This window comes from Salvelinus fontinalis, chromosome 31 (assembly GCF_029448725.1).
Source record: "Salvelinus fontinalis isolate EN_2023a chromosome 31, ASM2944872v1, whole genome shotgun sequence".
NCBI lineage: Eukaryota > Metazoa > Chordata > Actinopteri > Salmoniformes > Salmonidae > Salvelinus > Salvelinus fontinalis.
Genome location: NC_074695.1, coordinates 20247774 through 20275170, shown reverse-complemented (window position 1 = coordinate 20275170; position 27397 = coordinate 20247774). Strand labels below are relative to the sequence as shown.

Below are 27397 nucleotides of genomic sequence, written 5' to 3'. Positions count from 1 at the left end.
ATTTTCGTCAGCAATTTTTTATTTTTTATAATGATTAATTATGAAAAATATTAATAATATTCCACCCATGAGGCCACTAGAGGGTGATTTGGTCATTTCACCAACACACCCACTGGGCACAGATATCAATTCCACGTCTATTTCATGTTGGTTCAATGTAATTTCATTGAAATGATGTGGAAATAACGTTTATTTAACCAGTGTGCGGCCAGTGGGCAGTGGCATTTATTTTCGATAGTTTAGTGCAAAGGAGAGAAATTACAACATAAAAACATAATAAAGGCATATTCTAGTATGCTTATGAAAACGTTCTATAACATAATACAGTAACAACCAATACTTTTTACAACAGTTTACAATGTACAGAATATTCAGCAATATTTCATGAATATTTCATGGTAATGCACAACCTGACTGTAGTATATTGTGTTCGGCACTGGGTGAAGCCGAGTGGTTATGTGATACCATTTGTGAATCAGACAAATAAGTATCGTGTTGTTTACCCTGCTCCTGCGCCACCACATGTCCATTTTCTGTCATCTCTTCAGCTTTGGCAGAAGACTCGGCTTGAGAGTCGTTAACATCATTCTCCACTGGTGTTTGAGTACCTGGTGATGGTTGTGATATTGGTGATGGTGGTGATAGTGGCTTTCCATTTTGGATCATAGGTTTGAGTTGTTCCCTTTCCTCTTCAGGTCCTTCTGAGTTTCTCACTTCATTGTTTCTGTCTTCTGTAGGTCTCCTCTCACACGCTAGACACTCCACACAGGGTTCCTATGGCGAAAGACACAATGTCTGCCATATGTGCATTAGTTTGTCTAAATACTAAAGTATAACAGTATTACTGTCATGGCTGATTGAAATGTCAGAAAAATAACATACCTTTCCTTTCTTGTAGGCCTCTCCATGTTTACCTAGTACACAATAAAATATGATTATTTAAAAAATCCTACGTAAAGTTTTCACTCAAATAGCATCATAAAAGGAGTGTTATATACCTTTATATTTCCACAGGATAATGCCCACAACACTCGTGACCAATGCAACACCCACAAGGGAATATCCTGCTATTCTTCCAGAGAATGTGGGTACTGACACTGTAAAATAAATCAAAAGAACATCACAAACAATACAACCAACTATTGTCAATCAACAATATGCCTGCGGCTTATGTGTTACTTACACTAGTTTTGACAGACGTATATAGGACAGGCTACTACAGTAAGCTGCCCTACTATAGAATAGTGTAACACTGAGAAAATTCCTCCACATAGCCCCTCCACAAGTTTTGGTTTCAGTGATGTGATTTTAACACCCAGATAAAAAAAGTCCCCTACAACCATGTTGCACAGTTCAGGAGAATGAGTTACTGTGAAAAAGTGATGGTCAACTGACGATAACGGAATACATTCTATTGTTCACCAATTTATTATGGTTGAAGGAAAATGTTGTAATGTTTGTGTGAATTGTGTTGCATTCATCGTGTGGACCCTGTACTTACCACAGACAATGTCAGAGGTGGATGTCCCATTGGCTTCAGCTCTGGATCCTTTGTCACAACTGAATTTTTTTATGGGGAATGTTTTTGAGTATACAGTGCAGTTTATGAACAACATTGGTCAAATATGTGGAAAAATAATCAAGCAATAAATCAAGCAATTGTTAAGTTGTTCAACCAACTAATCAAATATAATTACATTGATTGTGACTAACAGTTACAACTGCAGTATGATAAAATACATGCTACATAAACTCAGCAAAGAAAGAAACGTCCTCTCACTGTCAACTGCGTTTATTTTCAGCAAAATTAACATGTGTAAATATTTGTATGAACATAACACGATTCAACAACTGAGACATAAACTGAACAAGTTTCACAGACATGTGACTAACAGAAATTTAATAATGTGTCCCTGAACAAAGGGGGGTCAAAATCAAAAGTAACAGTCAGTATCTGGTGTGGCCACCAGCTGCATTAAGTACTGCAGTGCATCTCCTCCTCATGGATTGCACCATATTTGCCAGTTCTTGCTGTGAGATGTTACCCCACTCTTCCACCAAGGCACCTGCAAGTTCCCGGACATTTTTGCGGGGAATGGCCCTAGCCCTCACCCTCCGATCCAACAGGTCCCAGACGTGCTCAATGGGATTGAGATCCGGGCTCTTCGCTCGCCATGGCAGAACACTGACATTCCTGTCTTGCAGGAAATCACGCACAGAATGAGCAGTATGGCTGGTGGCATTGTTATGCTGGAGGGTTATGTCAGGATGAGCCTGCAGAAAGGATACCACATGAGGGAGGAGGATGTCTTCCCTGTAACACACAGCGTTGAGATTGCCTGAAATGACAACAAGCTCAGTCCGATGATGCTGTGACACACCGCCCCAGACCATGACAGACCCTCCATCTCCAAATCGATCCCGCTCATTACAGGCCTCGGTGTAGCGCTCATTCCTTCGACGATAAACGCGAATCCGACCATCACCCCTGGTGAGACAAAACCGCGACTCGTCAGTGAAGGGCACTTTTTGACAGTTCTGTCTGGTCCAGCGACGGTGAGTTTGTGCCCATAGGCGACGATCTTGCCGGTGAGGACCTGCCTTACAACAGGCATACAAGCCCTCAGTCCATCCTCTCTCAGCCTATTGCGGACAGCCTGATTACTGATGGCGGGATTGTGCATTCCTGGTGTAACTCAAGCAGTTGTTGTTACCATTCTGTACCTGTCCCGCAGGTGTGATGTTCGGATGTACCGAACCTTTGTAGGTGGTGTTACATGTGGTCTGCCACTACGGGGACAAACAGCTGTCCGTCCTGTCTCCCTGTAGCGCTGTCTTAGGTGTCTCACAGTACGGACACAGCAATTTATTGCCCTGGCCACATCTGCAGTCTTCATGACTCCTTGCAGCATGCCTAAGGCACGTTCATGCAGATGAGCAGGGACCCTGGGCATCTTTCTTTTGGTGTTTTTCAGAGTCACTAGGAAGGCCTATTTAATGTCCTAAGTTTTCATAACTGTGACCTTAATCACCTGTAAACTCTTAGTGTCTTAACGACCGTTCCACAGGTGCATTTTCATTAATTGTTTATGGTTCATTGATCAAGCATGGGAAACAGTGTTTAAACCCTTTTACAATGAAGATCTGTGAAGTTATTTGGATTTTTACGAATTATCTTTGAAAGACAGGGTCCTAAAAAATGGATGTTTCTTTTTTTGCTGAGTTTACATGTTATATACAGTACCAGTCAAAAGTTTGGACATACCTACTCATTCAAGGGTTTTTCTTTATTTTTACTATTTTCTACATTGTAGAATAATAGTGAAGACATGAAAACTTTGAAAGAACACATATGGAATCACGTAGTAACCAAAAAAAGTGTTAAACAAATCTAAATATTTTTTATATTGGTGATTCTTCAAAGTAGCCACCCTTTGCCTTGATGACAGCTTTGCACACTAGGCATTCTCTCAACCAGTTTCATGAAGAATGCTTTTCCAACAGTCTTAAAGGAGTTCCCACATATTCTGAGCACCTATTGGCTGCTTTTCCTTCACTCTACGATCCAACCATCTCATTTGGGTTGAAGTCGGGTGATTGTGGATGCCAGGTCATCTGATGGAGCACTCCATCACTCTCCTTCTTGGTCTAATAACCCGTACACAGCCTGGAGGTGTGTTTTGGGTCATTGTCGGTAGCCATGCTGGTTAAGTGTGCCTTGAATTCTAAATAAATCACACCAGAAAAGCACCCCCACAGCATCACACCTCCTCCTCCATGCTTCACGGTGGGAACCACACATGCGGAGATCATCTGTTCACCTACTCTGTGTCTCACAAAGACACGGTGGTTGGAACCAAAAATCTCAAATTTGGACTCGTCAGACTAAAGGACAGATTTCCACCGGTCTAATGTCCAATGCTCCTGTTTCTTGGCCCAAGCAAGTCTCTTCTTCTTATTGGTGTCCTTTAGTAGTTGTTTCTTTGCAGCAATTTGACCATGAAGGCCTGATTCACGCAGTCTCCTCTGAACAGTTGATGTTGAGATGTGTCTGTTACTTGAACTCTGTAAAGCAGTTATTTGGGCTGCAATCTGAGGTGCAGTTAACTCTAATGAACTTATCCTCTGCAGCAGAGGTAACTCTGGGTCTTCCTTTCTTGTGGCGGTCCTCATGAGAGCCAGTTTCATCATAGCGTTTGATGGTTTTTGTGACTGCACTTGAAGACACTTTCAAAGTTCTTGAAATGTTCCGGATTGACAGACCTTCATGTATTAAAGTAATAATGGACTCGTTTCTCTTTGCTTATTTGAGTTGTTTTTGCCATAATTTGGACTTGGTATTTTACCAAATAGGGCTATCTTCAGTATACCAACCCTACCTTGTAACAACACAACTGATTGGCTCAAATGCATTAAGAAGGAAAGAAATTCCACAAATGAACTTTTAACAAGGCACACCTGTTAATTGAAATGGATTCCAGGTGACTACCTCATGAAGAATGCAAAGAGTGTGCAAAGCTGTCATCAAGGCAAAGGGTGGCTACTTTGAAGAATCTCCATAATAAAATATTTTGATTTGTTTAACACTTTTTTGGTTATTACATGATTCCATATGTGTTATTCCATAGTTTTGATTTCTTCACTATTATTCTACAATGTAGAAAATAGTAAAAATAAAGAAAAACCCTTGAATGAGTAGGTGTGTCCAAACTTTTGACTAGTACTGTATTACTAACAGATCTATTGTTATTATTTAACACATCACAGTTGTTAGTAAAAGGATTGAACTCAGTACTTACACTGTCCATTGCTTGCACTTGCTCTCTGCTGAGCTGTCACTGGAGAAGGTGTTTGCAGGACAGGCCTGACACACCGTGTCCCGGATGTGGTCACCTGAGAAAATATACAGCATACGGCTATAGTGACCACACGCTCACAAATGACACAATTCAGGTAGCCTAACTCTAGCAGCTCAAACCATGAAATAAAATAAAATAGAAACAGAACAATAAAGTCCATGTTTGAATATATAGCAGGCTCACTAGTCTAGAATTCAATCGTTGCTGATAGTGTGATAAAGACGTGTTTTCTACCGGTGGAAAGTATCTCTTGTCCTGGTCCACATTTAGTGTGTGGTACACATGTCAGGCACTCTTTACTCGAACAGTGGTGTCCTGCCTTACATATGCATTGGCTGAGGCTTGTTTTGCTCCTATTGGTACTGCCCTCAAAGTTTGTATCTGTGGCAGGAAGGAGATACAAGTGTAGTGTTATTACAAGCAGATGAGGCAGATCAACAGTAATGTCCTTGAATATGTAAACGTTATAACAAGTCTCACTTTGGTCACAGTATGGTTGCACTTCGCAGATGATCTTCTCTGTGTATGCTTCCTGGTATTCATCCTCTTGGCAGGGCATGCAGTGTGGATCAAAACAACCACTATGGTCGGATGACATCCTTGTGCCTATTAAAATAATGTATTTTTATCATAATAAATACTGTACATACCTCTTATAGCCTAATTAAGTGTACATTCTACAACGGTTCACTCCAGACTGTTTGACTCAACAAAAAAATGTAAGAGGTAGTGGGAGTATATATAGACTATAATGAACGTTCTCTTCCTTACCTGGCCCACACTTATTACAACACTCCCCATTATTATCATACTGTGTTGCTGGATCACAGGAGTAAACTGCGGGGAAAACCTGTAAACAAAATCTATATTAAAAAAATCCCTATTATGATGTCTTAGAAACCTCAGCTCGAAAGTCACAAACGCTCAACTGTCTCAACCACAGGAGCGGTGGAAAGTACCTAGATTCACGCTCTAGAGTCTGGACTAGACTAGACCACCATTCACTTTACTTTTCTAGTACTGAGCATAGCAGAATGAACGTTTCAAATGAGATGCGAGCTAGTAAAATAACATGAAATGTAGGTATTACAGCTTTAACTATGACAATGGTGTTCTTAATCGAAAGTAAAAGTGTGTTGAATGAGCTTAATGTGCATTTAGCAATCTTGGTTAGAAACGCATAAAAATGTACACATTTAGTCAATCACTTTGTGTTACAAAAGAAGCCTAACACTCATCCTCAATATAGGGTCACATAAATAGATTTAAAGTGTAGCCTATTGTATGCGTACAGAAAACGGTTGGGCGCTATTGCTCCCGGGAATGCAGAAGGCATGTCTTTATTTACACATAGTAATAGACTAAAACCTACTTACCGCCAGCATAAATAAAAGCGTAACCATTTCGATCCTTTTCGTCTTGAAACAACCCAACATATTTGCAAATTCTCAGATTCTAGGTATTCACTCCTCAGCTACTGTACAAGCAAGTCAGTCGATAACAGCTGAGCGGTGGGCTGGGCTCTGAGCATAAATAACTGAGAGAGGGAAATTCCCAAAACACGTGTGACCGTTTCCTAAAAATGACAAAAATCTTGGAACTCAAGATTATGTGGAATGCACGATTATTCCCAAACCATCAAGTAGGCCTACGAAGATTTTTGTGAACAATGCCATCATTATCTTGGATTACTTATTATACCGGTCTACAGACAATTTATATGTAGGTTTAGTAAGCAGCAGCTTCTTTATTTGAGTGTCGTTTGTGCTTGCATTTCGAACACACATTTGGAAGTGTCATTCGCTCCCCACATTTGCTACACTGGTGTCAGCAGTGGGATGCAGGTGACCGTGAGGCCAGGCCATCGTAGGTGCAGTTAGGACACCACCGCCCAGTTGAGTTGATTTAACATTTCGTGGAATCTGGATTATTGGTGATTTCCAACATTGAACTCTTCTATAATGGACAGGAGGTAGGCCTACCATTGCTGACTGCCAGAGGTGCGAGATCGTGAGTGTTAGTGCGCTCTGAGTTGTGTCCACTCCACTAGATGGGGAAGTTCCCCCCCTTGTGCAGGAAATCCCCCGCCAGTGAGTCGGAGTGAGGGAGCCGCTTTCCATGGAGGTTTCAGTAAGTAGCAGACAATATTGTAGCGGTACAATTCTCAGGAATCAGGATGAGGCGTTTACTTGAGAGTAGTTGAGAAACTGTAAAGAAAAACAACAAACAGGATGATGAATAAGAACGGAAACACAGCTCTCAAAATAACCAGGCCTCAATCAAGTTGAGTTAAACTTAACTCCTTCTCAATGGTGATGAGAGTTGTGATGAGTGTGGATGTACTGCGCCTCCCTATCAGTCAATAGTTGTGAACATTTCAATTTTTAAACTCTTCCCTTGTACCTATGTTTGTCCTGTGTAATTGCTTGCCTTTATTTGTTTGCTTAAAACCTCTTAAAACTTCTTAAGGCTAAGGGGGACCTTTTTTCATGTCTGGATGAAAAGTGTGCCCAAAGTAAACAGCCTGCTACTCAGGCACAGAAGCTAGGATATGCATATTATTAGTAGATATGTAGATATAAAACTGTTTGAATGATGTCTGTGGGTATAACAGAACTTATTTGGCAGGCGAAACCCCCAAGGACAAACCATCCAGAATGTTTTTGTTGTTGAGGTCACTCTCTTTTCAATGGTTTTCAATGGGAATCTAGATTTCTAAGGCACTTGCTTGCAGTTCCTATCGCTTCCACTGGATGTCAACAGTCTTTAGAAATTGGTTTGATGTTTTTCCTTTGAGAAATGAAGAAGTATGGCAGTTCAGAACGAGGGTCGAGTGAAGTGTACTGTTTGTTAGAGGCGCGTGATCTGAAAGCTCGCTCCACTTTGTTTTTATCCGCTATTGAACGCAGTTTATCCCGTCTTAAATTTTATTAATTATTTACGTTAAAAAATACCTAAAGTTGTATTTTTTGACATGTGTTTGAAATGTCTGGATCAAGTTTACAGGTAACTCATTCAATACTTTGTAGTCATGTTGCGCGAGTTGGAACCGGTGTATTTTCAGAATCAAACTCGCCAAATAAATTGACATTTTGGGAATATAACTACAGAATTAATCGAACAAAAGGACAATTTGTGATGTTTAATGGACATATTGGAGTGCCAACAGAAGGAGATCTTCAAAGGTAAGTCATGAATTTTATGTTATTTCTGACTTTTGTGTTGTGCCTGGCGGGTTGAATTATGATTTTCATGTGTATGTTTGATGGGGTGCTGTCCTCAGAGAATAGCATGGTTTGCTTTCGCCGTAAAGCCTTTTTGAAATCTGACACTGTGGCTGGATTAACAAGAAGTTCGTCTTTAAACCGGTGTATAACACTTGTATGATTTATGAATTATTATTATGAGTATTTCTGTTTTTGAATTTGGCGCTGCTATTTCACTGGGTGTTGTCAACTCAATCCCGCTAATGGGATTGGCGCACGAAGGGATCACTTAAGGATTGGCCGCTTTTTTTCTCCAATTTTTGCCAAAAATGACATACCCAAATCTAACTGCCTGTAGCTCAGGCCCTGAAACAAGGACATGCATTTTCTTGTTACCATTTGAAAGGAAACACTTTGAAGTTTGTGGAAATGTGAAAGGAATGTAGGAGAATATATCACATTAGATCTGGTAAAGGATAATACAACGTTTTTTGTATTTTTTTGTACCATCTTAGAAATGCAAGAGAAAGGCCATAATGTATTATTCCAGCCCAGGTGCAATTTAGATATTGGCCACTAGATGACAGCAGTGTATGTGCAATGTTTTAGTCTGATCCAATGAACCATTGTATTTCTGTTCAAAATGTTGTATCAAGACTGCCCAAATGTGCCAGATTTGTTCATTAATAACTTTTCATGTTCAAACTGTGCACTCTCTTCAAGCATGGTATTATTTCACTGTAATAGCTACTGTAAATTGGACAGTGCAGTTAGATTAACAAGAATTTAAGCTTTCTGACAATATCAGATATGTCTACGTCCTGGGAAGTGTTCTTGTTACTTACAACCTCATGTTAATCACATTAGCCTACTTTAGCTCAACCGTCCCACAGGGGACCCACCAAACCTGAAGAAGTTTTAAATCTGTAGTTTTTGATAAGGGATGGTTCAAAATTTACAGAATGGGGATCTGGAGGAAAATGGGGGAGGGTCATGCTTTTTAAATTTCAGTCAGGGGGAGGGTTTAGTATTTTTTTTTTAAATAGGCCAGGGGAATGCTATGTAATTTGTAGTTTCTGACATTTCAATATTAGTTTGGGGATAGGGTGGGGCCGCCAAGGGTATGTTTGGGATGGGTAGGTGGGGAGGGTGTGCTTGTTAAAAAAACGGGGGAAAGTATAATGTTTTTTGATGATTGTATTGCTATTGTAACCCTATAAAAACAACTGTTCACTCTCCCCCCAAAAAGTTGCTTATTAGGCTATATATTGATGTGTGCCCGATGCTGCCACTCATCTCTGATTCTCCGCTGGGTGTGCAATATCAACTGCATCTGTAGGCTATTTAGAGTTGTCTCAATCAAATCAATAGCCTATAGGCTATATATAGGCTATACAAAGTGCATGCTCGGAAAAGCACAGAGCAATGTTATAATTCTAAGAAAATGTACTTCCTTCCCGACTCTTTTGTTCAAAAATATAAACGCAACATACAACAACTTCAAAGATTTTACTTACAGTTTACATACAGTTACAGTTCATATAAGGAAATCAGTCAATTGAAATTGTCACACCCTGATCTGTTTCACCTGTCTTGTGCTTGTCTCCACCCCCCACCAGGTGTCTCCCATTTGTTCCATTATCCCCTGTGTATTTATACCAGTGGTTTCTATTTGTCTGTTGCCAGTTCGTCTTGTCTCGTCAAGCCTACCAGCGTGTTTATACCAGTGGTTTCTATTTGTCTGTTGCCAGTTCGTCTTGTCTCGTCAAGCCTACCAGCGTGTTTTTCTAGTCCCTGTTTTCTAGTCCTCCCTGTTCTGACCTTTTCTGCCTGCCCTGAGCCCGCCTGCCACACCCTTCTTCCTGCCCTGACCTCGAGTCTGCCTGTTGTCCTGTACCCATCTGACTCTGACCTGGTTTGCGAACTTCTGCCTGTCCTCAACCTGCCTCTTGCCCTATTAATACATATCAGAGACTCAAACTATCTGCCTCATGTGTCTGCATTTGAGTCTCGCCCTGTGTCGTTATAGAAAGAAATTATTTGAGCTCTAATCTATGAATTTCACGACTGGGAATACAGATATGCATCTGTTGGTCACTGATACATACAAAAAAGGTGGGGGTGTGTATCGTAAAACCAGTCAGTATGTGGTGTGACCACCATTTGCCTCATGCAGTGTGACATCTCTTTCGCATAGAATTGATCAGGCTGTTGATTGTGGAGTGTTATCCCACTCCTTTTCAAAGGCTGTGCGAAGTTACTGGATATTGTCGGGAACTGGAACACAGTGTTGTACACATCGACCCAGAGCATCCCAAACATGCTCAATGGGTGACATATGGTGAGTATGCAGGCCATAGAAGAACTGGGAAATGTTCAGCTTCCAGCAATTGTGTACAGATCCTTGCGACATGAGGCTGTGTATTATCATGCTGAAACATGAAGTGATGGCAGCGGATGAATTGCACGACAATGGGCCTCAGGATCGCGTCAAGGTATCTTTGTGCATTGAAATTGCCATTGATAAAATGCAATTCTGTTAGCTTGCTGCTATGGAACCCTGACCTGTTCACCAGAAGTGGTACCTTGTCCTTGACCTGCTGTTTTTCTCTCTCTCGTTCGTTTGTTTTCCAGCCTTTCTCGGGAGTTTTTCCTAGCCTCTGTGCTTCTACATCTGCATTGTTTGGGGTTTTAGGCTGGGTTTCTGTATAAGCACTTTGTGACATCTGCTGATGTAAAAAAGGCTTTATAAATCAATTTGATTAGATTTTTAAGCCTTGAGACTATTTAGAAATGTGTTGTGTAAGTGTGCCATACAGAGTGTGAACGGGCAAGACAAAATATTTAAGTACCCTTGAACAGGGTATGGAAATAGATGCAAGGCACACACTTTCCCGTGTGTATCAAGAATGGTCCACAACCCAAAGGACATCCAGCCAACTTAACACCACTATGGGAAGCATTGGAGTCAACATGGGCCAGCATCCTTGTGGAACACTTTTGACAGCTTGTAGAGTCTATGCTCTGACTAATTTACGCTGTTTTGAGGGCTAGTGGGGGGTGCAACTCAATATCAGTTAAGTGTCATTGATGTTTTGTATTACAGAAAATGATAAAGTGTTGTGGTTGTGTATATTCAGTACCAGTCAAGTTGACACACCTACTCATTCAAGGATTTTTCTTAATTTGTTGTACTATTTTCTAAATTGTAGAATAATAGTGAAAACAACAAAGCTGTGAAATAACACATATGGATTCATGTAGTAACCAAAAAAGTGTTAAACAAATCAAAATACATTTTAGATTTTAGATTCTTCAAAGTAGCCAACCTTTTCCTTGATGACAGCTTTGCACACTCTTGGCATTCTCTCAACCAGCTTCATGAAGTAGTCACCTGGAATGCATTTCAATTAACAGGTGTGCCTTGTTAAAAGTACATTTTTGGAATTTCTTTCCTTAATGCGTATGAGCCAATCAGTTGTGTTGTGACAAGGTAGGGTGTCATGCTCTGATCTGTTTCACCTGTGCTTGTCTCCACCCCCTCCAGGTGTCGCCCATCTTCCCCACTTATTCTCTGGGTATTTATACCTGTGTTTTCTGTCTCTTTGCCAGTTTGTGTTTGTCAGGCTTACCAGTGTTTGTCCTGTCAGCTACTGTCTTTTCCCAGCCTCTCTCTTTCTCGTCCTCCTGGTTTTTGACCCTTACCTATCCTGACCCTGTATCTGCCCGCCTGACCACTGCCTATCCCTGAGCCTGCCTGCCATCCAGTACCTTTGCTCCACCTCTGGATTATTGAACTCTGCCTGTCCCTGACCCTGAGCCTGCCTGCCGTCCTGTACTTTTGCTCCTACTCTGGATTATCGACCCCTGCTTGCCGTGACCTGTTGTTTGCCTGCCTCTGTTACAATAAACATTGTTACTTCAGTCTACACTTGGGTCTTACCTTGATACCTGACATAGCCCTATCTTCTGTATACCAGCCCTATCTAATATAAATGCAGCATGTAAAGTGTTGGTTCCATATTCCATGAAATTAAAGATCCCAGAAATGTTCCATACACACAAAAAGCTTATTTCTCTCATTTTGTGCACAAAAGTTCAACATCCCTGTTAGCGAGCATTTCTCCTTTGTCTAGAAAATCAATCCACCTGACAGGTGTGGCATATCAAGAAGATGATTCAATAGCATGATCATCACACAGGTGCACCTTGTGCTGGGGACAATAAAATGTGCAGTTTTGTCCCACAACATAATGCACCACACCAAGTTTTAAAGGAGAGTGCAATTGGCATGCTGACTGCAGGAATGTCCACCAGAGCTGTTGCCAGAGAATTTTATCTTAATTTCTCTACCGTAAGCCACTGCCAATGTCATTTTGGAGAACTTGGCAGTACATCCAACCAGCCTCACAACCCCAGACCACATGTCACGCGGGACTAGGTGGGTGCAGGAATCAGACGCAGAGAGTTCCACTGGGGTATAGTGCTCTTTACTAAGGCACACACAAAAATGAAGCCCAACAATACAGGGCGCAGAACATACAACTTGACAACCCAAAAACCACAGGGTGTCAAGTGTAAGAAAGAAAATTACACCTCAGCCTACAATGCACACACGTAACAAACTAAAGACAATCCCGCACAAAACAAGGGCGGGTCTACCTACTAAATATAGGGAAGCTAATTAACCTAAAAAACAGAACACAGGTGAAACTAATAAGACAAAACAAACAGACAAATGAAAAAGGGATCGGTGGCGGCTAGTAGGACGGTGACGACGACCGCCGAGCACCGCCCGAACAGGTAGGGGAGTCAACTTCGGCGGAAGTCGTGACACCACGTGTAACCACGCCAGTCTAGGATCTCCACATCCAGCTTCTTCACCTACAGGATCATCTGAGACCAGCCACCCGGACAGCGGATGAAACTGAGGAGTATTTCTGTCTGTAATTATTTCCTTTTGTGAAAAAAAAACTCATTCTGATTGGCTGCGCTCCTGCCCAGTCATGTAAAATCCATAGATTTGGGCCTAATGAATTTATTTAAATTGCTTGATTTACTTATATAAACTGTAAGTCAGTAAAATCGTTGTAAATTGTTGCATGCTGCGTTTATATTTTTGTTCAGTATATATACTGCGTATATATATATACTGTATATATACTGAACAAAAATATAAACACAATATGCATCAATATATACATATTTATCTCCTTAATAGGACTAGTCTTTTAGGCAAAACCACAACATCATGAAATAAAGACTACCGGGCAAAAACGAATTGCATGAGCATGTCACAACATGAACTGACTCAAGAACTGACACACCGTTTGTTGAGCGTTGTAGAAACTATAGAGACCAGAGAGATGCGAAATCTAATAGGTGGGTGGGGTATAGAGCCTGGTAAATCCCTTTTCTTCTCCTTTCCTCTTAGTTGGCTTTTAAAGGAAGTGTTACTGTAAATTAGGTGAAACACTCCATGCATTCTAGACAGGAAAGTTTTGCTGAGATTTTATTTTTAAATCCCATACATTATCTTGCCACGGGCAGGGCCCAGGAACGAAAACCCCTCTTTGATGGACAGAAAAGGTTCAGTAGCTGTGCCACAGGTAAGATTATGACATTTCAGCCTCTGTAACTGAACAACATCCTCATTCCAAGCAATGACATTATGATTAATGCTGTTCGTTTCAATGAAAAGGCACATTCTCTGGTATTCCATTCTCTCTCTTGAACTGTTGATGACATGTTGACTGTCATGATTTGTATAACTGTATATCTGTTTAATGCCATTTAGCACACCCTTTTATCCAAAGCGACTTAGTCTTGCGTGCATACATTTTATCTGTTGGGGTGGTTGGGTCAATCAAACCCACTATCCTGGTGTTACAAGTGCCATGCTCTAACAACTGAGCTACAGAGGACCATAGAAATGGACCGTAGAAATAGTTGTTATTCAATAGTTATTCAGTATTACTGTAATAGCATAGTCAGTAAGCTTCTATACTAACAATGAAACAAGCTGTGAGGAAGTTGTGTGCGTACTTTCCTCTGGGGATTCTACTTCCTTCATTCCAGACATGCAGATCTTCTATTCTGTCACTAAAGAGGAACTAAGATTCTCACAAATCTAAATATAAAATGTTTGATACAAAGACAAATGAAGATGTTTTTTTCCTGTTGTGACACATTCGTTTGACAGGTGCTTGTGTTAGTTGTTAGTAGTTCTCAGTTGCTTAGCTCAGTTTTGCGGTTAACATGTCTTAGGGGTATGATATTTGTGCATCTGTAACTTTCTCACTAATCATTATTCACGATTGAAAGAAATGAGGGCCCCCAAAGCTTGTGGGCCCTCCTGCCTTGTGGGGGCTGTGACGTGTGTTCTACGCCAGTGGTTGTTCTATGCAAAGTGAAGCTTTCTGTGCATTCAGAACACTAGCTATCATTTATGGGCATTCAGAACACTAGCTATCATTTATGGGCATTCAGAACACTAGCTATCATTTATGGGTATTCAGAACACTAGCTATCATTTATGGGCATTCAGAACACTGGCTATCATTTATGGGCATTCAGAACACTAGCTATCATTTATGGGCATTCAGAACACTAGCTATCATTTATGGGCACTCGGAACACTAGCTATCATTTATGGGCATTCGGAACACTAGCTATCATTTATGGGCATTCGGAACACTAGCTATCATTTATGGGCATACGGAACACTATCTATCATTTGTGTGCATTCGGAACACTAGCTATCATTTGTGTGCCTTTGGAACACTAGCTATCATTTATGTGCCTTCGGAACACTAGCTATCATTTATGTGCCTTCGGATCACTAGCTATCATTTATGTGCCTTCGGAACACTAGCTATCATTTATGTGCCTTCGGAACATTAGCTATCATTTGTGTGCCTTCAGAACACTAGCTATCATTTCGGTGCATTCGGAACACTAGCTATCATTTATGTGCCTTCGGAACACTAGCTATCATTTGTGTGCCTTTGCAACACTTGCTATCATTTGTGTGCCTTCAGAACACTAGCTATCATTTCGGTGCATTCGGAACACTAGCTACAATTTATATGCATTGCTCATCTCTGATCATTGTCCTCCTGGTTCAGCTGAGCAATGAGATGCAGCTGAGCATCATGATGAAGGTGAAGAGTGGGGAGCTGACCATCGATGACGCCCTGAACCAGGCCAGGAGGAGCAACCAGGAGCAGCTAAAGCAAAGCCTGGCCACAGAGGTATTGTTATGTAGTCTGGCCCCAGATCTATTTGTGTTATTTTGCCAAGGCCCACTATTACAATACCTCCACAACAATGTGTTTGTGTCGTCTTGCCAACTCCTATGGTCATTGTCACGCATTGGCCTCAAGAGTTGGCAAGACAGCATAAAGAGATCTGGGACCAGGCTATAGGTATTATACTACTAGGTCTTGAATTCAGCACAGGAAACCATGGCAACAACAAGGCCTGTCTGTTACCTTGGACGGTCTGTGCACACGCATAATGGATTTTATCTACGCACGACACAGTACTTGTCATGCATGTTATTCTGTCATTCACTATACATTTTTAAATGATGGGGTTCCACTGTCCTGTCCACCAACGTAGAACTGGATGTTTCTGATCACTCTTTGATGTGTTCATAACATTTTGTCCTGCATCATTGTCATTGGTGTATTGATCTTCATTGCAGGAACAGCAAGCCTCCCAGTACAACTTCAGTGTTTACAAGTACAACCGCTACAGGTGGCAGAAGCGCATTCTTCAGGCGAGTCAGATATGGGTACCCTTTTGACATTGGGTTATTTGTTATCACAACTTGTATTTACAGTTTTTCACAACTGTTAACACGTTTGCTGAAACTACATCTCAGGTACTCTAAACACAAAACACAAAACAGTTAGCCAATTTCCCCTAACCCCACTGACATCTTGCAAAATGAAACACAGAAATCAAAATCATGTACTCCCTGTTCAAAATGAAACTCTGCATGCAAATGAGACAAACACACATCAAATGAATCTAATGTAGTGACAAACGAGATCACACTGTGACATATTCAAAACACTACTTTCAGAACCTTTTTCAGTCTAAAGACTAAGATTTTGTTAAATTGTTTGTGTACTCAAACAAGAAAGGACCACAAATGCAAGATGCGGGCTATGGTTGATAAGCTCACTCTGATGTTGTGGAAGATGGCAGGGTTTTCAATAACCGGTTATATTTCCTGCAGTCTTCACCCTCCACCTCTCTCTGCTAAGTTTGAGTTTAGCTTGTTGAACAGTGTTGCTTTTCATTTGCACACAAGGGATTTTAGCTGTGAAGGTTGTGCCAAAGGTAGAGAATTGCCAAATGTTTGTTATAGAATTGCAATCTCAGTGTAAAGCAAAACATGTGCAAGTAGTATTGCAGATTTGGTGTTGCTTCTGGTAAATTAGTTACAGGTTTGGGTCATTGTGCCTCATGGGCCAGTTTTAGTGTGTAAATAATTGGGAACAACTGTAAATAGGTCTTACAACTTCCATTACAGTAAGTAAACAGCAACTCCTGAGTTGTGATAACAATACTGTACAATGCAAGCCTGTAGTGTGCTGGTACATACTGTCCATGTCATGCATCATTGAGTAAAAGCAGTGATAATCTCAGAATAACGTGTATCTCTATACTGTATGTTTAGATTGACTTCAACACTAAAATGGTGTGCAGCATAGAGAAAGGCATCGTAAAGCGGCAGCTGCCGTTCCTGTGTGTTAAGAGCTGCGATGACGGAGTTGGGGCCAAGTTCTCTATATCTTTCAGAGGAAGACATGACTATGAGCTGGAGGCCACCTCACTGGAGGACAAACACAAGGTAAGAGAGTCGCCCCTAACCCTATGAGCTGGAGGCAGCCTCACTGGAGGACAAACACAAGGTAAGAGAGTCGTCCCTAACCCTATGAGCTGGAGGCAGCCTCACTGGAGGACAAACACAAGGTAAGAGAGTCGTCCCTAACCCTATGAGCTGGAGGCCACCTCACTGGAGGACAAACACAAGGTAAGAGAGTCGTCCCTAACCCTAACCCTATGAGCTGGAGGACACCTCACTGGAGGACAAACACAAGGTAAGAGAGTCATCCCTGCCCCTAACCCTATGAGCTGGAGGACACCTCACTGGAGGCCAAACACAAGGTAAGGGAGTCGTCCCTAACCCTATGAGCTGGAGGACACCTCACTGGAGGACAAACACAAGGTAAGAGAGTCGTCCCTAACCCTAACCCTATGAGCTGGAGGACACCTCACTGGAGGACAAACACAAGGTAAGAGAGTCATCCCTGCCCCTAACCCTATGAGCTGGAGGACACCTCACTGGAGGACAAACACAAGGTAAGAGAGTCGTCCCTAACCCTATGAGCTGGAGGCCACCTCACTGGAGGACAAGAACAAGGTAAGAGAGTCGTCCCTAACCCTATGAGCTGGAGGACACCTCACTGGAGGACAAAAACAAGGTAAGAGAGTTGTCCCTAACCCGATGAGCTGGAGGCCACCTCACTGGAGGACAAGAACAAGGTAAGAGAGTCATCCCTAACCCTATGAGCTGGAGGACACCTCACTGGAGGACAAGAACAAGGTAAGAGAGTCGTCCCTAACCCTATGAGCTGGAGGACACCTCACTGGAGGACAAGAACAAGGTAAGAGAGTCGTCCCTAACCCTATGAGCTGGAGGACACCTCACTGGAGGACAAAAACAAGGTAAGAGAGTCGTCCCTAACCCTATGAGCTGGAGGACACCTCACTGGAGGACAAAAACAAGGTAAGAGAGTCGTCCCTAACCCTATGAGCTGGAGGACACCTCACTGGAGGACAAACACAAGGTAAGAGAGTCGTCCCTAACCCTATGAGCTGGAGGACACCTCACTGGAGGACAAACACAAGGTAAGAGAGTCGTCCCTAACCCTATGAGCTGGAGGCCACCTCACTGGAGGACAAAAACAAGGTAAGAGAGTCGTCCCTAACCCTATGAGCTGGAGGACACCTCACTGGAGGACAAAAACAAGGTAAGAGAGTCGTCCCTAACCCTATGAGCTGGAGGACACCTCACTGGAGGACAAACACAAGGTAAGAGAGTTGTCCCTAACCCTAACCCTATGAGCTGGAGGACACCTCACTGGAGGACAAACACAAGGTAAGAGAGTCGTCCCTAACCCTATGAGCTGGAGGCCACCTCACTGGAGGACAAACACAAGGTAAGAGAGTCGTCCCTAACCCTATGAGCTGGAGGACACCTCACTGGAGGACAAACACAAGGTAAGAGAGTCGCCCCTAACCCTATGAGCTGGAGGCAGCCTCACTGGAGGACAAACACAAGGTAAGAGAGTTGTCCCTAACCCTATGAGCTGGAGGACACCTCACTGGAGGACAAGAACAAGGTAAGAGAGTCGTCCCTAACCCTATGAGCTGGAGGACACCTCACTGGAGGACAAACACAAGGTAAGAGAGTCGTCCCTAACCCTATGAGCTGGAGGACACCTCACTGGAGGACAAACACAAGGTAAGAGAGTCGTCCCTAACCCTATGAGCTGGAGGCCACCTCACTGGAGGACAAACACAAGGTAAGAGAGTCGTCCCTAACCCTATGAGCTGGAGGCCACCTCACTGGAGGACAAACACAAGGTAAGAGAGTCGCCCCTAACCCTATGAGCTGGAGGCAGCCTCACTGGAGGACAAACACAAGGTAAGAGAGTCGCCCCTAACCCTATGAGCTGGAGGCAGCCTCACTGGAGGACAAACACAAGGTAAAAGAGTCATCCCTAACCTGTAATAGAGGTGGACAGCAGCCTGGTTTGTGTATAGGCATAGGAGATGTGAGAGATTTCAATCAATTCCCCTAATTTGTTAACAGCGGGCCATTCATTCTTCAAATAAAGTTTGAAGACATTTTGAGGACTTTATATTTTCAATTGAAACGTACGATTTTTGATTGAGACTTCTTCACACTGATGTTGTGTTTTTTTGTGTAGATAATGCAGTTTGTAAACAAGATAATCTACAGAAACATCTACAGCCATCCAGTGGAGGGCAGTGAAGACATGTGTGCGCATCCCCTGCTTCCAGCACCAAAGAGCCTCAGGGAGGGCCTGCTGTTCCTGCAGAGAGGTGGATTGGCATCGTTTAAATGGGTGAAGTATGTTTGTGTTCTATACTAGACTACTTCAACTTCTATTACAACAACAACTACTACAACAAGAACATACACTACTACTACTACTATTACTACTACTACTATTACAACTACAACTACTACTACTATTACAATTATTACTACTACACAGTGTTTTTACAAAGTTTGGAAGAGTCCTGCATTGACTATAAGTTGTTTACTATCTACATCATGATGTGATCTACACTTGTGTTGTTAGGTACGAGGCTCACCTTCATCCTGGCCAGCTGACCCTGCTCCCCATCAGCCAGCGGGGGGTAGGTGCAGATGGGGACATGGTCATTTTGTCATCCTTGCCAGTTGTCATTAATTTCTCAGACGGGGACACGAGTGTAGAGAAACCGCGCAGCTGTGACACCTTCACTCTTTTGACTCACAAGAATGAGTATCAGTGAGTGACCATGTAAAACCCTTTCTGAGACTAGGGTGGTAGATGTTTAGGATGAGAGAAGCGAGTATAAGGAATTTAGGTTATGTGTTCTTGTAGTCCTTTGTTTTGTCAATGAAACATTTTCAAATGTTAGTTAATCTACATATCTAAATACAGCAACAATGTTGTAACCTTTTAACAGAATCATACATTATTCTGAAGCATATCTGAACAGTTGAGGATTGCTGCTACCAACACACCATTCTCATCACTGTATGCATTGTATAAACACACCATAAGCACTTCTATTTGACAACATCTAATACCATACATTTAGATTTCAATTGTTTGCCCAGTGATTGCCATTGTTTGTTTACTGCCAATAGAGGAAGTTAAGATGAGTGATGTTGATGTATTGCAGGTTCCAGGTACCTGTGACAGAACTTTCCAAAAGCACAGAAGCCATCCAGAAGGAGAGGGATGCTTGGGTCCAGGCCATAGATAAGCTATGCCTGAACTGGAAACGCACGTCTCAGTCGGAGCACTTCTATGAGGAAAACAGGGCTTTAAGAATCTATGACAATGTCAAAGACATTCTGGAGGAGAACAAGTCCAGTGACAGACAAGGCCTCCAAGGAACAGATCTTGTCTCCAGTGCAGATAATCTATCGGCTGGAAAAAAGATTGAGAGTAAACCTCCAACCTCGCCTCTCCCAATACCCTGCAGCCCTGTGAAGTTACTAGTGAATGTCCCCTTCCCTAGTCCTGTCCTTTCCCCTGCACCTGCCCCTGATTCTGTTCCTGGTTTTGTCCCTGTCCCTGTCCTGGCACCAGTCCTTGATCCTGTCCATGTCCCTGCCACTGTCCCTGTACCCATTCCCTCAATGGTGCCAGCTCCCCCCTTCATTCCTATGCCTCCTCCATTGCCCTTTAAGCCCAGTAGAAAACCCCTAACAGAGCGGACCAGGGCCTTCCACTGGGATGAGGTTGGTTCAGATAAGGTACTACTATGGTTTTATTTATCCCTCTTTATTACATTTGTAACCATGTAATATAGTCGTGCACATTGTCAATTATGTTATATTATGGTATATCGCCTTATATGACGCTACACTTGAGTCCAATCCGTGAGAAGGTTTTGTCTGATAGTTTGCAATAAGGAATGACCTAAATTCCACTTCTTCATTTCCTTGAGGACTGTATAGAATTATTCTCTACAGTATCTCCGTAGCTTCCTGGATCATTGCATTTCATAGAGAATCCAGTTTGTCTTTGTGGTGATTGTGATTGGTCTCTTGGCAGATAGAGAAATCATGCTGGACACGGGGAAATGCTGGGAACATTGAAATTGACACTTCACGCTTGTATGAGCAATTTGCAGTTCAAGATTTGGGAACATTTGGTGGGATCACCGAGCCCAGCATTAACCTTCACATCATGCTCAATACGAAGGTTGCTCACAACTTTAGTAAGTAGCTTTACAATGACTTGTATGGAAGTTTGAGGTGATAGGCCTATATGCTTTCACAACTATATGCTCTATTTTCTGGCCATTTTTCCCCCTGGTTGTACACAACTTATTTTTCAAGTTTTATTGTCATGTGCACAAGTACAGTGAAATGCCTTTCTTGCGAGCTCTTTCCCAAAAATGCAGCAATCAATATCAGTAATACTATAAAATAAAGTAAAGTAGAACAAAAACACATGAGAAATGGAAATGAGAAAAACACGAGAACTTAAGTAAGCTATATACAGGATCAGTTCCAGGTCAGTTCCAATACCATATTTACAATGTGCAGGGATATTGGAGTGGAGTGGCGGGGGTAAATATGTATAGGGGTAAGGTGACTAGCCATTAGGATATACTGTATGATAAACAGAGTAGCTGCAGCGTATCTGATGATTTTTTGTGAGTGTTTGTGCATGTGTGTAGAGTCAGTATGAATGTGTGTTATGTGTGTGTGTGAGCAAATCAAGTGTGTGTGTGAGTGTGTGTGTGTGTTGGAGTGTGAGTGTATGAGTGTGTAGAGTCCTGTGAGTGTGCATAGAGACTGCAAAATACAAATAAAATATAAGGGTCAATGCTGATAGTCCATGTAGACATTTTGTTAGCTATTTAGCAGTCTTATGGCTTGGGGATTGAAGCTGTTTAGGAGCCAGTTGGTGTCAGACTTGTTGCTCCGGTACCCCTTGCCAAACAGAAGCAGAGAGAACAGTGTGGCTCGGTTGGGCGGGGTCTTTTCACACCGCCTGATATAGAGGTCTTGGATGGCAGGGAGCTCAGCCCCAGCGATGTACTGGGCTGTTCGCACCACCCTCTGTAGGGTTATGCGTTCGAGGGCGGTGCAGTTGCCATACCAAGCAGTGATGCAGCCAGTCAAGATGCTCTCAATGGTGCAGCTGTAGAACTTTTAGAGGATTTGAGGGCCCATATCAAATCTTTTCAATCTCATGAGACAGAAGAGGCGCTGTCATGCCTTATTCACAACTGTGTGCGTGTGTGTGTGTGGAACATTTTAATTATTTTGTGATTTGGACACCAGGTAACTCTCATCGTGCCCGTGATCAAGCCTACCACTGTCGTGTCATCAGCACACTGGATGATGGTGTTGGAGTCATGCGTGGTCACGCAGCCGTGGGTGAATAGGGAGTACAGGACAGGACTGCACACACCCCTGTGGGGCCCCACGTGTTGCGTGTCTGCATGGTTGAGGTGATGTTACCTATCCTCACCACCTGGGGTCGGCCCGTCAGGAAGTCCAGAATCCACTTGCAGAAGCAGGTGTTCAGTCCCAGGGTCCCAAGCTTGAAGCTGAGCTTGGAGGGGACTACGGTTTTGAACGCTGAGCTGTAGTCTATGAACAACATTCTCACATAGGTATTCCTCTTATCAGATCCATCAACATTATTTTCTCGCAGATAACAGATTTGTTTGAAAATACACGCAGTGCTTGATTACTGCAGTTGAGTTGTAAAAAATAAGTAACACCTTTTTGCAACCACCAGATGGTAGTACTTAATAGCAAACTCTATAAGCTTTACATCAGTGTACTGACTCATTCTCCATCTAATCTCAATACCACATGTATTTGCTTGAGAAAAGATGCAAAAAAAATTGTACAGTAGCTACATAACGAGACACAAGAAATAACCAACATTGAAGGATTAGGTTGAACATTGAAGCATTGGAATAGAATTAATGCTTTGAGACATTAAGACATTTTTATTTATTTTTAGCATTTTATTAATTTAGCAGAAGCTCTTATCTAGAACAATTTACAGTAGTGAGTGCATACATTTTCGGATAACCATCCTTGAAGAATAATGCTGCTAGTTTCAGTGTAGATGCAGATATGGGTTGTCCTCCCCTTTGAACTGCACTGCATGTCTACAGGGGGCAGTCTGAGTCTATCAGAACCTTGGTAAAGCCATAGAAATAGAATGAATAGAACGAGCTTGGACCAGTTAATCCAGGCAATTAAATGGGGAACGCCCATTCTATACATTCTATTTCTATGGGTAAGCTTCCATATTTTTTCTTCTTCACTTAATGGCTTTGACTGCTGTTCAGTTGAGCATCAATTTTTTTATTTTTTTTTATTTAACCTTTATTTAACTAGGCAAGTCAGTTAAGAACAAATTCTCATTTACAATGACGGCCTACCCCGGCCAAACCCTAACCTGGAAAACTCTGGGCTAATTGTGCGCCGCCCTATGGGACTCCCAATCACGGCCAGTTGTGATACAGCCTGGAATCGAACCAGGGTCTGTAATGATGCCTCTAGCACTGAGATGCAGTGTCTCGCTGCACCACTTGGGACAAAGTCTATGACTTGGCGTAGCTCAAGGCAACCTAAGACCAATGGATAAAGTGTGTGCATGTGGCGTGTGAGAATGAGGAAGAAATATTTTAGAGTTCTCTTCTCGCAGGTCTTCAAAGTGGCACAGAAAGAGTGAAGTGATACACGTGTGGTGCAGCAGAGAGGGTTGTTAAATGGCATCAGTACAAGTGTGCAGGCTGGCAACACAATTAGAGTATGCATGGCCATGAATTATGGATGGAGTCCTGTGCGACAGTTGCTCTGAGCGTCTGTCATAGAATAGAACAGGATAGGATACACTCCAAGTGTGCTCCTCTCCTTTCTGTGCCCTGGAAAGTTGTGCTCTGACTAGGCAGCCCCATGTGGTTCAGTTGGTAGAGCATGGTGTGTGCCATGCCAGGGCTGTGGGTTTGATGTTCACTGGGGAACAGTGCGAGAATGTACGCATTAACTACTGTAAGTCGCTCTGGATAAGAGTGTCTGCTAAAATTGTGTAAATGTAAGGCACTGTGATTGGTGACTACCTCCTGTGGGCAACTCCAGGTGATGCATCTCTCTGCCGCCAGCATGAGAGAGGGAAAAGGGTGCTACACACACACACACACACACACACACACACACACACACACACACACACACACACACACACACACACACACACACACACACACACACACACACACACACACACACACACACACACACACACACACACACACACACACACACAAAGATTATGCTTGCTTTAGATGAGCTCTGCATGCTCATCAGCAGGATCTCTGCCAACTATCTGTTATCTATTATTTTTCTGTTGCGCATGGACAGTGACAGTATTTTCTCTATTTATCCAAGGAGCTATAGCTAATATTGTTGCTAGATACATACAGTATGACTTCTATTAGTGTATTGTAAATTACAATAAATCATTTAGATAAATAATTCATGGTTATTATTATACGTAGTTATTACAGTATTACGGTTATGTTCTGCGTTTGCAATCATAACACTCTTATCCTTAATGACAAAGTGCTTATGCATATAGCTTACAGTTTTACATTCAACCAGATGGATATGAACTATCTATATCCAGGTGGCGGTATTATGATGAGATTAAGAGCATTTTCCCTTCTAGCAGTGTGCTTATATGTGTTCTCTGTTGGCTATAGCCTGTCTCTATGCCACAGGCAGGCTGCATGACAACACGTAGATAAGTGCAGGGGAGCAGGGGAGGCATGCAGGATGGTAGATAAGTGCAGGGGAGGCATGCAGGATGGTAGATAAGTACAGGGGAGCAGGGGAGGCATGCAGGATGGTAGATAAGTGCAGGGGAGGCATGCAGGATGGTAGATAAGTGCAGGGGAGGCATGCAGGATGGTAGATAAGTGCAGGGGAGGCATGCAGGATGGTAGATAAGTGCAGGGGAGGCATGCAGGATGGTAGATAAGTGCAGGGGAGCAGCGGAGACATGCAGGATGGTAGATAAGTACAGGGGAGCAGGGGAGGCATGCAGGATGGTAGATAAGTGCAGGGGAGCAGCGGAGACATGCAGGATGGTAGATAAGTACAGGGGAGCAGGGGAGGCATGCAGGATGGTAGATAAGTGCAGGGGAGCAGCGGAGACATACAGGATGGTAGATAAGTGCAGGGGAGCAGGGGAGGCATGCAGGATGGTCATGGACAGGTGCTTATGGTGTTGTGTTTGTCTTCATTCCTTCAAGAAAATATCTGAACCCTGAGAGGAGATAAACAGAACAGAATTACTTATTGTGGGTCTAATACTATGTAGTCAACCACTGCTCAGGTCATGACTCACTCTTTTTCCAGGTATTACCGACGAAACACTAAATTGGACTAAATTGATTAGAAAAATATTGAATATCAAAGAGTGAAGCACATTCTATATAGCTAGTTACAAGTGTAGGATCTTAATTTGATCACCCTGTTGCAGTAGAACTTTCCTGCAATGCAGGACATTTTAAACTTGTAGTGTATTTCAGTTTTAAAAAGTCTTCTGGAGTTTGTAATTTCCACTTTGAAATTTCAGACTTGATTTTTCCTTATAATAATGTTCAATTTATTATAATACACATAATAAATCACATGTCATGTTGCTGCAGGATTATTTTCCTGCTGTAGCAAACTGGCCCAAATTAAGATCCTATATCTGTAGCAGAAGAAGATTACGCCAGTTGGATTTGCTCAATCCTTTTATCTGTTTGATAACTGATAATTGCAGTCTTCTAAGCTTTCTAAGACGAGCAAAAAAGACTAGTTAACCTCATAGTACTAATACATTATTTGTTTCACACAGAGAGGAAGGTCTCACATTCAAATACCCCACTCAGTTTTAAGAGGAAACATTTTATTGTGCACTGTGTAGTGCCATCCCAGAGTTTGCCCTTCTTGTACTTTTAAACATGTGCTTAATTAATATGGTGATTGATTCGACACGAGAGCTCCCTAGTATGCTCTTATGTTAGCATGTCTAATCAAGGTTGTGTTGAGAGCATTATCCAGTGTCTCATTGAGGACTGAGGGTGTTCCCCAAATGGCACCTTATTCCCGACAGCCCTATGAACCCTGGTCAAAAGTAATGCACTATGTAGGGAATAGGGTGCCATTTGGGATGCAAATTCAGAAATGACTGGATTAGCAATTAAAAGTACACCTGTGGTTCACTCTGCCTCCTGTGTGATACACTCTACATTTCTGTATCCTAATTTGTTAGGATAAAAAAAATAGTTTGGCCAAGAGCAAATTAACAAGCAAAATGGTCTGTTTCTATAACTTTCTGCCAAAGCGAAGGCTAGGCAGCAGCATAGCAACATCAGGTAATTACATGAGCACTTAATCTTTAGTAGAACATCACCGCTCTTAAAGGCTTAGTACAGTCAAAAATGTGATTTTATTGTTAAAAAGAAATATATATATATTTCTACGCTATGAAGTTGCAATAATACTGTGAAATTGTGAAAATGATGATAATGCCCTTAGTTTAAGAACCGTTTGAAAAGACCGCCTTTTTTTGGTGGGATGGAGTTTTGGCCTGCTTGGTGACATCAGAAATGGCTATTTTCTAAGGAACTATATATCATTTATAATGAGTGATAACTGGAGAACATCGGACCTCTCTGAAATGAAAATAAATGGCCCTCCCTTCAGTAAAATATATTTTTTTACCTGACCCTCCCTGAATGTTTGAAAAAAAACAAAAACAAGTGACACTCTCCTGAACCCTAAATAAAAATGAACACATAAAGTGCATAGCAGAGAACATGCCTACCATTTACCCTCACTCCTAGAACAGACCAGTGCCTTTAGATATGCAGTTTTAGAAACTGTTATTGGTTTTGTAAGCATTGCATGGCAAAGTAGCCAGGAGGTTGCAGAGTCGCAGACCACTGCAGAAGGGTAGGGGTGAAAATATCTCTATTTTAATAAAACCACTGCATTAATCTTATTTGCGGTTCAATAAAAAAATTGCCTTTTATAAACGCATTTCATGCAATTCTACATAATTTTCCCTGACTAGAGACAACTATAATCTTTTGTAATACCACAGTAGGGCATGACAACAAATGAGCGCATGCTGCAGCACCGGAGTGGTTTTGATTTCTATACAGGGTAGGGGTAAAAAAGAGGATAGTCTAAGTTTAAGCTTCTTTGTTTCATAATTGTCCTTCAATTCACAAGAGGCTGAATGTATCTCACTGGAGAAAGCATCTGAGCGAGTGAAACAGCGCCCTTCTGTCTGTATGTGTAGGCCATCTATCTGATGCTGTCTGGTCCAAAAGAGTATGACATTGTTGCCGCCCATAGTATTGAATGCAAGGAAGCCAGTGAGCATTTGGCCTCTCTTGATAAAAAATAACAAAATAATAGCCAATCAGCATTGAGCTAAACTGAGTGAGCTCAACTCTGAATGATCC

The 27397-nt window shown here is 42.2% G+C and overlaps 2 protein-coding genes across 2 annotated transcripts in view; one reads left to right on the top strand and one right to left on the bottom strand.

Annotated features, from left to right (window-relative positions):
- Positions 1–12: 12 nt before the first annotated feature.
- On the bottom strand, positions 13–6381 carry LOC129829776 (tumor necrosis factor receptor superfamily member 5-like). The gene is made up of 9 exons (XM_055891684.1): positions 6236–6381; positions 5631–5709; positions 5340–5465; positions 5094–5240; positions 4800–4893; positions 1502–1560; positions 999–1097; positions 883–914; positions 13–774 (listed from the first exon to the last, which is right to left on the bottom strand). The coding sequence occupies exons 1-9, from the start codon at positions 6293–6295 to the stop codon at positions 394–396; spliced, it is 1077 nt and encodes a 358-aa protein (XP_055747659.1). The 5' UTR covers positions 6296–6381; the 3' UTR covers positions 13–393.
- Positions 6382–19081: 12700 nt separating this feature from the next.
- LOC129829775 (uncharacterized) overlaps positions 19082–27397 on the top strand; it is a 43804-nt gene continuing 35488 nt past the window's right edge. Inside the window, exons 1-4 of the mRNA XM_055891683.1 lie at positions 19082–19241; positions 19477–19668; positions 20069–20648; positions 20950–21115. Coding sequence (XP_055747658.1) covers positions 19147–19241; positions 19477–19668; positions 20069–20648; positions 20950–21115 — 1033 coding nt within the window. The 5' untranslated portion in view covers positions 19082–19146. The remainder of the gene's footprint in view (positions 19242–19476; positions 19669–20068; positions 20649–20949; positions 21116–27397) is intronic.

What these genes read in the sequence shown, in the direction of transcription:
- LOC129829776 (XM_055891684.1), bottom strand. Translation starts at nt 6,295, where the DNA reads ATGTTGGGTTGTTTCAAGACGAAAAGGATCGAAATGGTTACGCTTTTA. An exon ending in GCAACCATACTGTGACCAAA is followed by an intron (nt 5,241 to 5,339) that starts GTGAGACTTGTT and finishes TTCCTGCCACAG; the next exon opens with ATACAAACTTTGAGGGCAGT. An exon ending in AGGCCTACAAGAAAGGAAAG is followed by an intron (nt 775 to 882) that starts GTATGTTATTTT and finishes CTTTCGCCATAG; the next exon opens with GAACCCTGTGTGGAGTGTCT.